Source organism: Nicotiana sylvestris, chromosome 8 (assembly GCF_000393655.2).
Source record: "Nicotiana sylvestris chromosome 8, ASM39365v2, whole genome shotgun sequence".
NCBI lineage: Eukaryota > Viridiplantae > Streptophyta > Magnoliopsida > Solanales > Solanaceae > Nicotiana > Nicotiana sylvestris.
Window position 1 is genome coordinate 81653581 of NC_091064.1, and position 16292 is coordinate 81669872.

The 16292-nt window shown below is 40.9% G+C and overlaps 1 protein-coding gene across 1 annotated transcript; it reads right to left on the bottom strand.

The window, feature by feature from the left end:
• Positions 1-216: 216 nt before the first annotated feature.
• LOC138875284 (uncharacterized) lies at positions 217-531 on the bottom strand. Its single transcript, XM_070154106.1, has one exon. The coding sequence runs from the start codon at positions 529-531 to the stop codon at positions 217-219; it is 315 nt and encodes a 104-aa protein (XP_070010207.1).
• Positions 532-16292: the final 15761 nt, after the last annotated feature.

Consider the following 16292-nt stretch of genomic DNA (forward strand, 5'->3'; position numbering starts at 1 on the left):
TCGGATCTGGCCAGACTTCTCTGTCCATTTTTGCATGTATGAGGGCTCCTCCTGTCAGGACCAGTGAACCATGTATGGACACTGCCAGTTTGGAGAGAACTTCCCTTTGGCTTCATCTTGATGCGGGAAAATTTTCTTTAACACCAGCTGCCCCGGTGTGAACTGTCTCGGCTTGACTCTTTTGTTGAAGGCTTTGGACATCGTATTTCTATAAAGCTAACCGTGGCAAACTATATTCATTCTCTTTCCATCTATAAGAGCTAGCTGCTCATAACGACTCTTCACCCATTCTGCATCGTCGAGTTCTGCTTCCTGTATGATTCTTAATGAAGGAATTTCCACCTCGGCGTGAATGATGGCTTCTGTACCATAAACTAGCATATAGAGGGTTGCCCCGGTTGATGTGTGGACTGTGGTGCGATACCCCAATAGAGCAAATGATAGATTCTCGGGCCACTGCTTATAATTCTCTATCATTTTCCTTAGTATCTTTTTGATATTCTTGTTGTCGGCCTCTACAAATCCATTCATCTGCGTCCTATAGGCTGTGGAATTCTTGTGTTTGATTTTGAAGGTTTCACACATAGCTTCATCAAGTCACTGTTGAGATTAGAGCCATTATCAGTGATGATTGACTCTGGAATTCCGAATCGACAAACAATGTGGTCGTGGACAAAGTCTGCCACGACTTTCTTAGTCATTGCTCTGTAAGATGCTGCTTCAACCCATTTGGTGAAATAGTCGACGGCTACTAGGATGAACCTGTGTCTGTTGGAAGCAGCGGGCTCGATTGGTCCAATAACATCCATTCCCCAAGCGGCGAACGGCCATGGCGAGCTTGTTGCATTAAGCTCATTCGGAGGTACTTTTATCATGTCTGCATGTATCTGGTAGCGGTGGCATTTCCAGACATACTGTATGCAGTTCGTCTCTATAGTCATCCAAAAGTAACTAGCTCAGAGTATCTTCTTTGCTAAGACAAAGACATTCATATGTGGACCGCAGGTCCCAGCGTGAATTTCCTCTAGTAGCCTGGATGCTTCTTTTGCGTCGACACACCTTAGTAATCCCAAATCATGAGTCCTCTTATATAGGATTCCTCCGCTATAAAAGAAATTATTGGACAACCTCCGAAGTGTGCATTTCTGAGTAGGATTTGCAAGTTCTGGGTATTCGCCTTTTGCCAAATATTCCTTAATATCATGAGGCCAAGGCTTTCCGTCTGCTTCTTCTTCAACATGGGCACAATAAGATGGTTGATCATGGATCTTTACTGGAATGGGATCAATGAAGTTCTTGTATGGATGTTGTATCATGGATGATAGGGTAGCCAATGAATCGGCGAACTCATTCTGGACTCTGGGAACATGTTGGAATTCCATCTTTGTGAACCTCTTTCTCAATTCCTGTACATGATGCAAATACGGGAGTATCTTGGAGTTCTTGGTTGCCCACTCTTCTCGGACCTGATGTATAAGCAAGTCTGAATCTCCAATCACTAGCAATTCTTGAATTTTCATGTCGATGGCCATCTTGAGCCCTAAGATGCAAGATTCATATTTGCGCGGGAATCTGAGTTTGGCAGACACTGGGTAATGTTGACCGGTTTCCGATACTAGGACTATCCTATGCCAACTCCTTTGAAATTTGCTGCTCCATCGAAAACCATTCTCCAACCATCATAGAATTCTGCAATGTCTTCTCCTATGAACGATACCTCTTCGTCAGGAAAATACATTTTTAGGGGTTCGTACTCTCCATCCACGAGATTTTCAGCAAGGTGATCTGCTAGTTCCTGTCCCTTGATTTCCTTCTGAGTCACATAGACAATGTCAAATACACTCAATAGGACTTGCTACTTGGCTAGCTTGCCTATGGGCATGAGCTACTGAAAGATGTACTTCAAAGGATCCATCCTTGATATGAGATATGTAGTGTAAGTATAGAAGTAGTGCCTCAACTTCTGAGCTACCCAAGTCAAAGCACAACAGATGCGCTATAAAAGAGTATACCAGGACTCGTACGGGGTGAACTTCTTGTTGAGATAATAGATGGACTGCTCCTTCGTCCCCGTCTCATCATGCTGCCCTAGAACGCAACCGAAAGCTCCATCCAATACTGCAAGGTAGAGTAATAGAGGTCTTCCTAGCTCGGGCGGGACCAAAACCGGTGGTGTTGACAGGTACTCCTTGATTCTATCGAAAGCTTTCTGGCATTCATCAGTCCATTTGGTAGCGGCGTCTTTCTTTAACATCTTAAAGATTAGATCACAGATAACTGTAGACTGTGCTATGAACCGGCTAATGTAATTGAGTCTCCCCAAGAAACTCATCACGTCCTTCTTATTTTTTGGCGGTGGCAATTCTTGAATAGCTTTGACCTTTGATGGATCTAGTTCTATTCATTGGCGACTCACAATAAACCCAAGTAGTTTTTCGGCTGGAACCCCAAATGCACATTTTGCGGGATTCAGTTTCAGGTTGTACCTTCACAGTCTGTTGAAAAATTTCCTCAAATATTCCATGTGATCAGTGGCTTTCTGGGACTTGATAATAACATCATCTACGTACACCTATATCTCCTTGTGTATCATATCATGGAAAATGGTAGTTATGGCCCTCATGTAGGTGGCCTACACATTCTTTAACCCAAACAACATCATCTTGTAATAGTACATTCCCCACGGCGTAATGACAACCATTTTCTCAGCATCTTCTTCATCCATCCAGATCTGATGATACCCAGCGAAACAATCTACAAATGATTGCAACTCATGCTTAGCATAATTATCAATCAGGATGTGTATGTTTGGTAAGAGGAAGTCGTCTTTCGGACTGGCTCGATTGAGATCCCGGTAGTCGACATAGACTCTGACCTTCCTGTCCTTCTTTGGTACTAGCATGATGTTGGCTAACCATATCGGGTATTCTACTACCCTAAGAACCTTAGCTATGACCTGCTTAGTGACCTCTTCCTTGATTTTCAGACTCATATCAGGCTTGAATTTCCTGAGCTTTTGCTTTACTGGCGGACATGTTGGATCAGTTGGCAGTTTGTGAGCCACAATAGATGTACTTAGACCAGTCATGTCATCATACGACCAGGCGAATATGTCCTCATATTCCTTTAGAAATTCCGTGTATTCCTTCTTTTCTGACGGTGATAAGTGGACGCTGATTCGTGTTTCTTTGACGTTTTCTGCATCTCCTAGGTTAATAACTTCTGTTTTGCCCAGGTTGTACTTAGGCCTGTTCTCAAAGCTCTCAACATCCTTAACAATCTCTTATGGTGTGTCATCCTCCTCTGTATCATGTCCGTTTGTTGCGTTGTCTCGTTGCATGTCACAGTCATTGGTTCATCAAGATAAGTAATAGTAATGCTATATAAGTAAAGTAATAAGAGAAAACAATAGTAATAAGCATCGAAATGTAAGAAAATTCAAAATGCTTTGATAAATTGCATAATTGTTTTGAACACTGGCGATCTTATTGCAGGAATTGAAAACATGCGAGAGAAAAATAACAATCTTTTAGTAAATCAAAATAGTGCTTGTTTTAGCCTTGCTACCCCGAGGCTCATCAGGCTTTGGTTATCCTGATGGTCTAGTTATTGAGGTGGTCCCCTCTGCTTACGGCCTGTATGGAAGGGCATTCCTCCCCCTCCTCCTCGAGAACAACACAACAATCCATGTTATTATCCTCTAAGAACAAGTTTCTCATAGCTGCCAGTGCTTCTTATTCTTCTGACCCGTAGATAACATCGGCCGGTTGGAAAGTCTGCTCCAATGTGGTATTGGCTTCTCCAGTGGATAGTAAGGACCGCGCCATGGTGGCAACCAGCTATTGAATTCTTCCTAGGTGTACTCATATCCCAGACCGAAAGTGGTTCCATGTTTCTTGAGTTTTATAGGCTTAGTGATTCCTTGGAGGTTCTTGCCAAGCCCCTTGCTAGGTTCGTACCCATTCCAATTCAGTATACTCTCGATCTTGTTATCCCACCATTTGTCTTTGTCAACAGCATTCACCCGTTCAATGTGATGGTAAGTCTCTCTACCTAGCTTCTTTCTCCCTTCGATTGATGGAATGGTCTGGTGACTGTATATGGGGTTGCTACCGTCGCCGTGAATGATCACCTCCTGGTGATTCCATTCAAACTTTACTGCCTGATGTAGTGTCGATGCTATGACCTGGCAGCATGAATCCATGGCCGTCCCAATAGCAGATTGTAAGATGTTAGCACGTCTATCACATGAAAATCAACATCGAACCAAGTTGGTCCCATTTGTAAGCACGGACTAATTTCCCCAATGGTGGACCTTTTGGAACCGTCGAAAGATTTCACGTTGATAGCTCCATCCTTTATCTCGTGCAGTCCCTTACCCAATTTCTTGAGTGTTACCAGTGGACAAACATTAAGACTAGAAACCCCGTCGATCAAGATCCTAGTGATAAAGTAGTCCTCGCATTGCATAGTGATGTACAATGCCTTGTTGTAACCCAACCGTTCAGGCGGTAGCTCATCCTCATGAAAAGTAATTTTGTGACTTTCCTGTACCTGTCCGACCATGTTGACCATTTCTCCACCAATAATGTTGCTTAGCACGTATGCTTCACTTAGAACCCTCAACAAAACATTCTTGTGTGCCTCAGAATTTTGTAGCAAAGCAAGTATGGAGACCCGCTAGTGTTTTGTTCAACTGGTCAATGATTGAGTATTCCTTGGCCCGTATCTTTCTCCAAAGATAGTTTGGTCTCATATCAATGATGGGCGACCGATTAGAGGCCTGCTTGCTTGACTCAGCTAGGTGTTCCAGGGTATAGACCCTACCAGTTCATGTCATACCTTGTGCGGCAATAGTTTCCTCTGACCTAACCTTGCCTTTCCTCCTTCCCTCAGCTGTATAGTCCTATGGTATAGCCTTTGTGTGGAATGGTATCATGGTCGACATCGCCATTGGGATCAATGCTGCTATATTTACTCCGAATGGAGCATGGGCCTTGGGTGGAAAAACTACAACTTCGAATGGCGTAGGTACGTGCAGGAGACACGAATTCGACCTCAATTGTCACTGGTTTCTTTGCAGATGACGTGGTTTCAAAATCAAGTGGCACAGACATATTTATCTCAATGTTCCCCGAGGGGTGAATCAGGACTAATATCGGTTTAAGAGTAATTATCGGCTTCTTTGGGTCATCACCTTCTGCGATCAATCTGATAGACCGCTCAAGATCCCAATCATCCTCTATTTCAATCATGTGAATGCTTCTACCCTTATGGTTTGGCAGAGGGTTGTTGCAGACATTCGGAGCGGGTTCCTTTGCCCCAATAATTTTGTTGTCAATCAGAGCCTGGATCTTGTCTTTCAAAGAACGACATTCGTCGATGGTGTGTCCCTTCATGACGGAATGGTATGCACAAGATTTGTTTGGATTAACCCACTGAGAAGGGTTCTCAGGGGTTATAGAAGGGATAGGGGTGACATAACCAGCAGCTTTGAGTCTCTCGTACAATTGGTCAATGGGTTCGGCAATGGCTGTATACTGTTTAGGAGGTCTGCGGTCAAAATTTAGTCGAGGTCTAGGAATGTTTTGGCGTGTAGGAGGTGATTGATGGTGGGATGGTTGAGCATTGTAGGCTTGGTAAACATGTGCGGGTTGGGAATATCTGGGTGAACTAAGTTGATATATAGGTGGTGGAGATGATTGATAAGTGGGTGGTGGAGTTTGGTAAGAGGGTGAGGGTGCTTGGTAGTTTGGAGTAGGCTGATATGTGAGTGAAGTAATTGGATAGGTTTGGTATTTGATGGGAGATTTGGTTCTCTGTGCCACCATTACGGCTCCTACGTTCCTTTTCTTGGACATACCACCGGACTGTAAGGCTTTATTTGTATCTTGCAAGGCCTCGAGGTTCGTAACCATACCACTTTTGATGCCTTCTTCAATCCTTTCACCCAGCTTGATAATGCCAGAAAATTTGTGGCTCTCAATCATCATCAGTCTTTCATAATACTGCAGGACCTGAGCCCGGACAACGGATTTGTTCATCTGTTCCTCTTCTAAGGCAGGTCTGACCTTAGCAGCTTCGGACCTCCAGCGAGTAGCATACTCGCAAAATGTTTTTGTAGGTTTTTTCTTTAGATTCTGAATGTAGAACACATCCAACGCATTCTTCGTGTTGAACCTGAACCTATCCATAAAATCGGACTCCATGCCTACCCAACTTGACCAATTCTTCGGATCTTGGCTAATGTACCAAGATAGAGCATCTCCTTTCAGACTCCTCATGAAAAGCTTCATGCAGATTCTCTCGTCTTTCCCTACTCCAACCAGCTTGTCACAGTACGTTCTCAAATGGACCCTTAGATCCCCTGTACCATCAAACATCTCGAACTTAGGAGGTTTGTACCCCTCGGGTAGTTTGACATCGGTCTGTATGCAAATATCTTCATAATTTAGCCCTTTAATTCCCTTGCTTCCTTCAACGCCTTGAATCCGGCTAGTCAATTTCTTAAGTTCTTCGTCCAGATTCCTGATGAGTGAGTCTTTATCATCAGACTCGGGTGTACTTGAGATAGGTTGGGTGGAGTGTGACATGGTCTCCAAATAGATGGGGGTGTTGTGATGGGTGTGGAAGTGGTCATTTGTGGAGTTTTGGGGTTCCGGGATGAGCAATAGGGTATTGTTGGAAGTATGGCAGGTGTTGCAGTGGTGGTGAGGAGCGGGAGGTTTTTGCGGCTTTGGGATATTTTGTGGAGGTGTGGGGTTCTTAGAATTTGGGAAATTGACATTGGGAGTGGTGAGGTCAAATGACAGGTTTGCCGGACTCCAAACCTGATCAAGTTCTTCTTAGAATTTTAGCATATTTTGTTCAAGTTGGGATGCATTTTCCTTAGGAACCAGAGTGCCATGACCATAAGTGACATCTACCCGTTCAGTTGAGTTCTCCTTTTTGGCGTTGTTCAAATCTTCCATTTTTCCTTTGTTCTTGTTTTTGATAGGACTAAGAGGAGGAGCGGGTGGAGGATGTTGCCAGAATGCATGAACTAACTTTTGGGGAGGGGAATAGATAAACAAAAAGTAAAAACAAAAAGGTAACAAGTTAGTGAGGATCATAAAAAATATTGCGATATTTAAACACATAGTGTGGGATGTAAAACGTGTCCTAATTTGGGAACCTCTTTGTGCTCGAGGTAGGGATAGCGACAAATTAATTTGGAGCATTTAGAATGCTAAATGCCTCATTTTATTGATAGAAAATAGGACGAATCCCAAATCGACACTAAACAAACAGGAAGTGAAAATCACTAATGGCCATTGGCCTTATTACATTTTATAAAGTGAAAAGAAAAACTCCTATCTACTTGGTCCTAGAAAGACCTTCCTCGGGTTGAATGCTCTCATTGATCTAATCCTCCAGTTCGCATAGGTTCAGCAATAAAAATGCCTTGGCCAGGTGCTCTTCTTCATTTCCCTCAGCGTTCTGGCAGTCGGTGACTCTCTTCCTTACTTTTCCTTCTAATTCCAGCAGACTGTATTCCAGATATTCCAACTTTTTGCTAGCTCTGGCGGACCTCTCTTTTCACTCATTGATTTGGTCATCTGATGGAAGACTCCTCCACCAGTCTAGCAAGAGTGGGGGCGTACTAATCATCCCGAAACTGGGGACCTCGTGCCTCATATTCCTGCAAGACAAATAAGGTTATGCCCTTACCCCCACCAGACTCGGCTATTTAATATCAACAATCAGCATAAAAACATTTAGTTCTCCAAATTAATGCTCCGAACGTGGTAGTATTCGTTTGGGTTTTGGGAAAACCTAGTGGACTTTGGACAAGGCTATCTTAAAGAGTCATTATGTGGACAACATAACTGACTCGGCTAGGTTTGACCATGATGCATGCATAGTTTAAACAGAGTAAGGTTTATATGAGGTTTTAGACTGGTACCCTTGAGCGGACAACTCAAGGCGGAAAGGCACAGAATCGTCGACTACATCGTTGATCGACTAGTTTTACCGTAAATAAGCCTTTTCCGGATTTAGGGGGTGGTGATAATATCGAAAGAGCGCAACCACTCATTATAAGCATTGCTATAGGATTTTTTTGGCATCAGTGGAATATGATGTTGAGCATGATTATGGAACAATTAAAGGCATATTGTCACGTATTTGCACGTTTAAGAAAGCAATAAATACAACAATTTCATAATTTAAAGCGGTAATGAAGGAAAGCAGTAAGTGAAAGAAACAGAAAGACAAGTCAGTTTTGCAATCAAAAAGTAAATTTAATGCTTAAAAGAAATAAACAAATAATTGCGCATAAAGAAGCATAAATTCACAATAATAGTCTGAAATGGTAAAAGCCTAAAATTCCCCAGCAGAGTCGCCACGCTGTCGCGCCCTTTTTTTCTCACGAAATCAGGTTTATGACATTTGGAAGGACAACTCGTTCCTTTTGGGAACTGAGTTTGAATTTTGAAGAGTCACCACCTAATGATTTAAGGTGAATTAGGACACCAAAAGAGTTTGATTTGAATAACCAGAGAGAGGATAAGGGCTTGAAATTATTTTAATGGCAAGGTGTTAGGCACCCCTTAGAATCCACTAGTGTAGTTCCCGACAAGACAATTAATGTGAATTTGTTGCAATTAACATGTAGACAAATAAGGCTCAAATAAGAGGGGATTTCACATAATAGTTTTAAAGTAAACAAAGTTTGAAAGAACAAATAGAAAAGCTGATTTTTTTAAAAGAAGGAATTGAAATGCTAAAGAATAAAGAGAGGAGGGGTGTCCTAGGTTTATTAAAAATATGGATCACCCCACATAATGTCCGGTAATCACTCCTTAATGAGGGGCTACACGTGACATTATCACGTGGTCATCATATCCATATCTAACCTTCCCACCCCGTTAAGGTATTAAAGCGCGGATTGGTCTCGATTACTTATTGTATGTTATTACCCATCCCATTCCTATCAGTCCCGGAGGCACTTAGGACTACTAATCCTAAAAGGGAGGGATGTTAGGCTTATTTGGAGTTTCAAAGGTAAAAATTCTAAAGCGACATACAAAACACATATGCATGTTTGGGGGAAATATATAAACAAACAGAGGCTCATGTATACCTCCTCAAAACACATAAAATAGCATGTATTGCACATACTGTTTAGGTATGATTTAAAAGCATTAAAGACGAGGGAGATGAAACTGTTGAGGCAGTTTTAGTTTATTGCATAACTCAGATAAAAAGCCCAAATCAAGCTTGTTTGCTGGTTGTAATGATTAACAGAAGCAGATTCAGTTTTCAATTATTGCTCTAAGGATTGCGTAAGTGTTAGCCAGGGTCCTATAGGCATGATATCTACTGAATTCAAAAGGTAATGAGACAGTAAAACTTGGAATGATTTATTTGAAATCCTATTTGCATACTTGTTAAACCGGCTAAGTGAGGGACTTAGAATATTAAAAGAGATGCTGAACAAACAATGTTAACTAAATTGGTTACAGGTTCTGCGGGTGATAGCATCTAATATTACTAATTATATAGCTAACACCGAGTGAAGCGAATCAGATTCATTTAGAAACTCCTATAGGCATGCTTTCTATGCATTGCTGATTTTAAAGCCTTATAGACGTAGTGTCGAAATGCAGAAAACCTTGTAGACATGGTATCTATATGTAGAAGCCTTATAGACATGGTATCTATATGTAGTTGAATATGCAGAATTAGAACAGTCCTACAGGCATGATTTCTATATGGAGTTGAATATGCAGAATTAGAACAGTCTATAGGCATGATTTCTATATGTAGTTGAGTATGCAAAAATTAAAACATTCCTATAGGCATGGTTTCTACCCCTTGCATGCATATTTACCCACCTTTTTTCACTAGCCAGCCCCAATTGTTTATTACAACTTATTACAAACCAGAATAAATTACATCAGAAAGAAAGTACAACCGGAAGAGGCCTGATTCTTGACTTCCTCTCTGAGTTACAAGATAAACCAACTCAAAGACCATTGATCCAAAGTCTTTCTCCAATTTGAGTGTGTCAGAGTTCCCTAAGAGCCTCAATGGGACTCCGGGCAGTGCTCACACCCAAACTGTATTACCAGAATAGGGACAAGTGTAGTGTGAAAGGGCCAGCCCTCAAGTATCCAAGTTCAGAGAGAGCTTAGAGGGTCCCAAGGTAAGGCTCACAAGAGGGGGCAGAACTTAAATCTAAGAGAGAGTGCAAGTGAAGAAATAGAGTTCTGAGGGAATAAAGGAGAGGGAAAGAGGTGTTGGGGAACAGACATAGACAAGTTGATAATTTCATACAAAAGGAATTCAGGGGTTGGGAACTTATAAAGAGCCTATGTACTTAGGAATTAGTTAATTCTGGGCATGCACAACAATAAGCAGTGTTGTTATGCTTACAAAATCAACCAGAATACACAACACATAATGATAACATAGAGGCTATGATGCCTGGGGAATCAAGTTTGAGTCATAGACAACATTACTTTATATTGTCATGCCTCAAACAAGCCATCAGTATCAAACATATTGGGGTAGGGGTTTACGACACATAATAGATTCAAAACAGGTAGAAGGAGATTACAACATGCTAAAATAAGTACTAAATTGATCACAAGCAGTAGACAGATAAGAAGGCAAAAGTATTAAGTAAACATATTGTTGTTGATGCTGAAATCTTAATCAGAACATACCAGTTTAGAGAAGCAAAATAAAGTAAAAGCAGGTAGCAGGACTTTGAAGGCAGGCCACAGTACAAGTAGTAAAGCAAGAGAATGTTTTTGAATGTAAGTAATTTTAGAACTAAGTGTGTTTGTGTATGTCTATGTTAATGAAAGAGCAGGGTATTTATACTATGGAAACAGGCAAAACAATAATTATGGAACTGTGTACCAATTAAAATCAATCAGTATAAGAGCTTCCTTTAATTAATGAGTTAAAATTAAACGATAACATTTAAATACTAAATAAGGAAAACAATCACATAAGGCTGAATATGACTAATAAGGAAGTAACTTCAGCACAGTATAAGTACACAATAGGTAATAGAGACTAGGTTCATCAGATTCCAATCAAGGAAAGGTCTGTAAGAATCAAATACCAATATAATCAAGGTAAGGGAATTAATCAAATTGAGTAGAAAAGGTAGGGATCGAAAATTCAAAGGAAAGTGTTCAAATTGGTCCAAGAAACAGGGAAATCAGTAAAACAAGGAAAGAATCAATCAGAATTACACAAGGAGGTTTGAAATCAGTCCACAATTGAAGGTCATTTTAGAGGGAAATTCAGCATATAAAGAGTGGATAAACATTAGCCATGCAAGGTTGAATCTTTGACAAAGAGAAGTGTCACGCAATCACAAAATCAGTAAGTAATGGACTACCGAAACATGGTAGTCACATAGGCCAATTTCAGTAATTTAGTAATAGAGAAAAGAGAGAGTATCAAATAGCATACAAAAAGGGTCAATTAAAAGACCTTATAGAGTTTAGCAAGAAGTCAGAATCATATAAAGAAACAAAAGATTTTGAAATTCAGTCGAGCAACAGGTGAAGCAACTTCAGAAACTTGAATAGGTTCAAAGGAATTAGGGTTTTGAAACCCATCGAATTCAAAGTACGACGAACGAGTAAATCATATAGCAAATAGTCTCAGGACTCGAATGAACCCCAAATTTTAGGGTTTTCACCATCACTCGAGTATAGAGATGAAAAACAAGTAAATCAGGCAAAAATATCAACAAAATAAAATCAGAAAACTCAAGAAGGAACTAAAACTTTTAATCATGCACACTCCAGTAGGAGAGCAACATAAAGAAACATAGTAGAACATGCTAAAGATCAGATAAAGCTTCTAAATAACTTAACCAAACCCTAAATCGGAAAAGATAAAGGTTCTGAAGGTAAAATTTTGAAAGAAACTTTGAGAAAATGTTTAGAAGTTTAGAGTAAACACAAATCTACAACGGATCTAAAAGAATCGGAAGAACCTCGAAGGTTAGGGTTTCAGAAGAACCCAGATGGTGAGAAAGGCTTGGAAAGTCATTGATCTAAGCAAGAGAAGTCAAGATCAGGCTCGAATAGCCATGGCTGGCCGGAGCAAGGTCAGAGACAGCCATAGAACTGAAATCAACCAAGGTCTGGACCAAAATTTCTTCAAGGTCTGGCCTTGAAAACATGATAATCAGGTCAGTAGAAGTCATAGGAGGTAGATACAGGCCTTTAATGGCTTTGGAAGCCATTGATTCAGGCGATTTTAGGGTGGTGGTTGAAGGTGGCGGCCAGGGTTTGAGAGGGAGTTTGAGAGAGAATTGGGAGAGAAGGGGGTTAGAAAGGCGGCTGAAGATGAGAAATGACTAGGGTTTGGGGGTAATGGGGAATTAAAAAGGAAAGGTTAAATGGTGGTTGTTGATCATTTTGATCAACGGCTTGGATTAAATGGGGATTCGGGCGGGTTGTTTAAAAAGGGTCGTGGGTCTGGTTGATTAGGATTTGGGTCAGGGTAATTGGGCCTCAGGTTGGGTTTAATTGGGATGCCAAATCCGGCCAAAATTGAAATGAAAATGGGCTAACATTTAAATAGCCATTTTTCCCTTATTTACTTTATAAAAAATAGTAAAAATAATTTCTTGAAATAAATTAAAAGTACTAAAATGATTAAAAATACATAATTATTAAATTAAAATATTGGCTCTAATAATTATGGACATAATCGTAATTAAATCTAAATGGGGCTAATATTGCAATTATATGCACTTTAGCTTTAAAAAATACTAAATAAATTTGTAAAAATATGTAAGAATTATCTTAGCTATATTTTAGTATAAATATGCGAATCCAATAAATGAATCACCAAAAATGATAATTTTGAAAATAATTATTGGGTTTTTCTTGGTAAAAATAGGCAATAAATCGATTTAAAAATATCTAAAGATTAAGGAAAAATAATAAAACACTTGAATATGCTTACATATACATATACATGCTATTTTGAAGGTATTTTGCATATGATAAAATATACAGGGAAAAATTGGGTATCAACACCGTGATGTCCTCGATAGCTTTGATCTAGTCAGGGTTGATCTTGATCCCTCGGTTGGATACCATGAATCTGAGAAATTTACCAGACCCGACCCCGAACGCACACTTTTCTAGATTTAGCTTCATGTTGTATTTCTTCAATATACTAAAGGTTTCCTGCAAATGCCTTAAATGGTCATCTGCTCGCAGGGACTTAACTAACATATCGTCAATATAAACTTCCATGGTTTTCCCTATTTGTTCTTCAAACATTCGGTTTACTAGTCGTTGGTAAGTGGCACCAACATTTTTTAATCCAAATGGCATTATGTTATAGTAGTATGTGCCATACTTAGTGATGAAAGAGGTTTTTTCTTGGTCACCCGGGTTCATCCGTATTTGGTTGTACCCGGAATTAGCATCGAGAAATTGAGAATCTTATGGCCACCTATAGCATCGATCATGCGATCGCTGTTAGGCAAAGGGAAAGAATCTTTGGGGCATGCTTTATTTGCATCTTTATAATCTACGCACATTCTTAGTTTGTTCCCTTTCTTAGGAACTACTACTACGTTCGCTAACCATTCTGGGTATTTAACCTCCTAGATGGACCCTATTTGAAGGAGTTTAGCTGCCTCGTCCTTGATGAAGGCATGCTTGATCTCGGACTGAGGTCTCCTTTTTTTCTTTACTGGATGGAACTCCGGGTCCAAGCTTAGTTTGTGAGTAGTGATCTCCAGTGGGATCCCTGTCATATTGAGATGAGACCAAGCAAAACAATCCATATTAGTTGTAACAAATTGAACGAGTTCTTTCCTGAGCCCGAGAGTTAACCTCGTGCCTAGGTATACCTTTCAATAGGGCAGATGTTCGATCAGCACGACCTATTCCAGCTCTTCGACCATTGATTTGGTAGCATCAGAATCATCGGGGGCGACAAAAGGATCGAGGAACCCCATAGTCATCATCTTCATCAATCTCTTGCTTGTCCGATTAGGTCGAGGCTGAAATCGATAATTGCTATTTGGCCTCCTGTTTCGCTTTCAAACCTGAGTCCTTTGTCAATAAGAGTGTTGAAATTGGAGTTACTTTATCGATGGTAAACATCTCCATTGCGGCGGTTGTTCCCTATAAACCATCTTTATCCCCTCTAGTGTTGGAAATTTTAATACCTGGTGAAGGGTCGAGGGCACGACCCTCAAATTGTGGATCCATGGTCTTCCGAATAGGGCATTATATCTCATGTCCCCCTCGATTACATAAAACTTGGTCTCCTGGTGGTACCGACTATGTTTACAGGCAACGCTATTTCTCCTTTAGTAGTTTTGCAAGCCATGTTGAATTGGTTTAGCACTCGGGCCGCAAGTACGATCTGGTCCTATAGTCCGAGTTGTTATACGACCCTAGATCAAATGATATTGGCCGAGCTACCTAGATCAATTAGCACATATTTAACTCGAGTTTTATTCATAAGTACATAAATTACTAGTGTATCATTATGGGGTTGCATTATTTCTTCTGCATCCTTGTTGTTGAAAGATAGAGTCCCTTTTGGCAGGTACTCACAAGTCTGGCTTTCTCTTGTGATTGACACTTTGGTGCATTTCATCACCAGACATTAAGGAACATCAACCCCTCCAATGATCATATGGATGACGTGCTGAGATTCATCTTGCTCATTTTATTTGTTAGAGTCCCTATTTCTGAAGTGATTCTTAGCTCGGTCACTAAGAAATTCTCGAAGATGACCGTTGTTGACAAATCGGGCCACTTCTTCCCTCAATTGCCGACAATCCTTTGTCCTATGGCCATGTGTGCCATATTATTTGCATATTTGGTTGGGATCCCTTTGTGTTGGATCAGTTGCAAAGGTCGAGGCCACTTTGTTTCTTTGATGTGCCCGATAGCCGATACGATGGAAGCCGCATCAACATTAAAGTTATACTCTGACAATTGTGGCGCCTCTTTAGTTCCAATAGAACTATCAAAGCCGTTCTTGCTCATGAGTCCCCGTTAGCTTGAACCTAGATCATTTCTTCTTTCATTTTGTGTAGAGTATCGCCTATATTTGCTGCTCCTGTGGTTTCCATTATATGGTTGATATCAATCTCTATTAGACCTTGGTTCTCGGTCAATATCCCTCTTGATTCTATTACCAGGTCTGATAGGATAAACGAACCTAGAAGGAACCCCAAGTTGATCGTCCTCGACCCTGATCTTTGATTGATACCGATTGTGCACATCGACCCAAGTGACAACTGTGTATTCTATTAAATTCTGCTTCAGCTATTGTGAAGCCACTGAACTTCGAACGTTGAGACCTTGAGTGAAATCTTGAACAGCTCAATCATCGATGACCAGTGGGAAGTCCATCCGTTCCATTTAGAATCGAGACGCGAATTCTTTGAGCATCTCATTGTCTTTCTGCCTTACCTTGAAAAGGTTCGACTTCCTGGTTTCAACCTTGATGGCCCCGACGTGTGCCTTTACGAAAGAATCTGCAAGCATAGCAAACGAGTCAATTGAATTAGGCGGTTAATTATGGTACCATATCATAGCACCATTTGTCAAGGTTTCCCCGAATTTCTTCAGCAAGACGGATTCGACATCGTCATTTTCTATGTCATTCCCTTAAATAGCACATGTGTAGGAGGTGATATGTTCGTTTGGATCAGTCGTCCCATTATACTCAGGAATCTCGGACATGCAAAACTTCTTGAGGATTGGCTATAGAGCCGCTCTCGGGGGGAAAGGTTTTTGTACGAACCTTTTGGAATCCAATCACTTCAATATTGGCGATGCCCCTGGGATCTGATCAACCCTGTAGTTATAGGTTTCCACCTTCTTGTCATTTTCCTTGATCATCTTTTCCCTAGTCTCGAGTAGTTTTGTCAGTTCTTTGAGCATCTTCATGATAGAGATTGGTCTCCGATTCTTTCTCGTTCGATTTCTTTGAAACTGATTCAACCCTGTGTACAATTTACTAGGATGGCTCGAGTTCGACCCTGCTCGGTGTGTGATTCTGATTTTGGAGCTGGGCTATTGCTGCTTGCTGAGCATACAACATTTCGAAGATCACCCGCAGGCTGATCCCCCCCATCTTCACCGCTACGTGTGCTCTGAGCAGCTGATCGGGCATCCCCGCGGATGCTACTCTAGGAATTGACGGCCAAATTTCCGTTGACGGCTACATGTGAACTGACGTCGATTGGATCTACAGCCGGGACTCCATCGAGGACAACCGGGGGTACATTG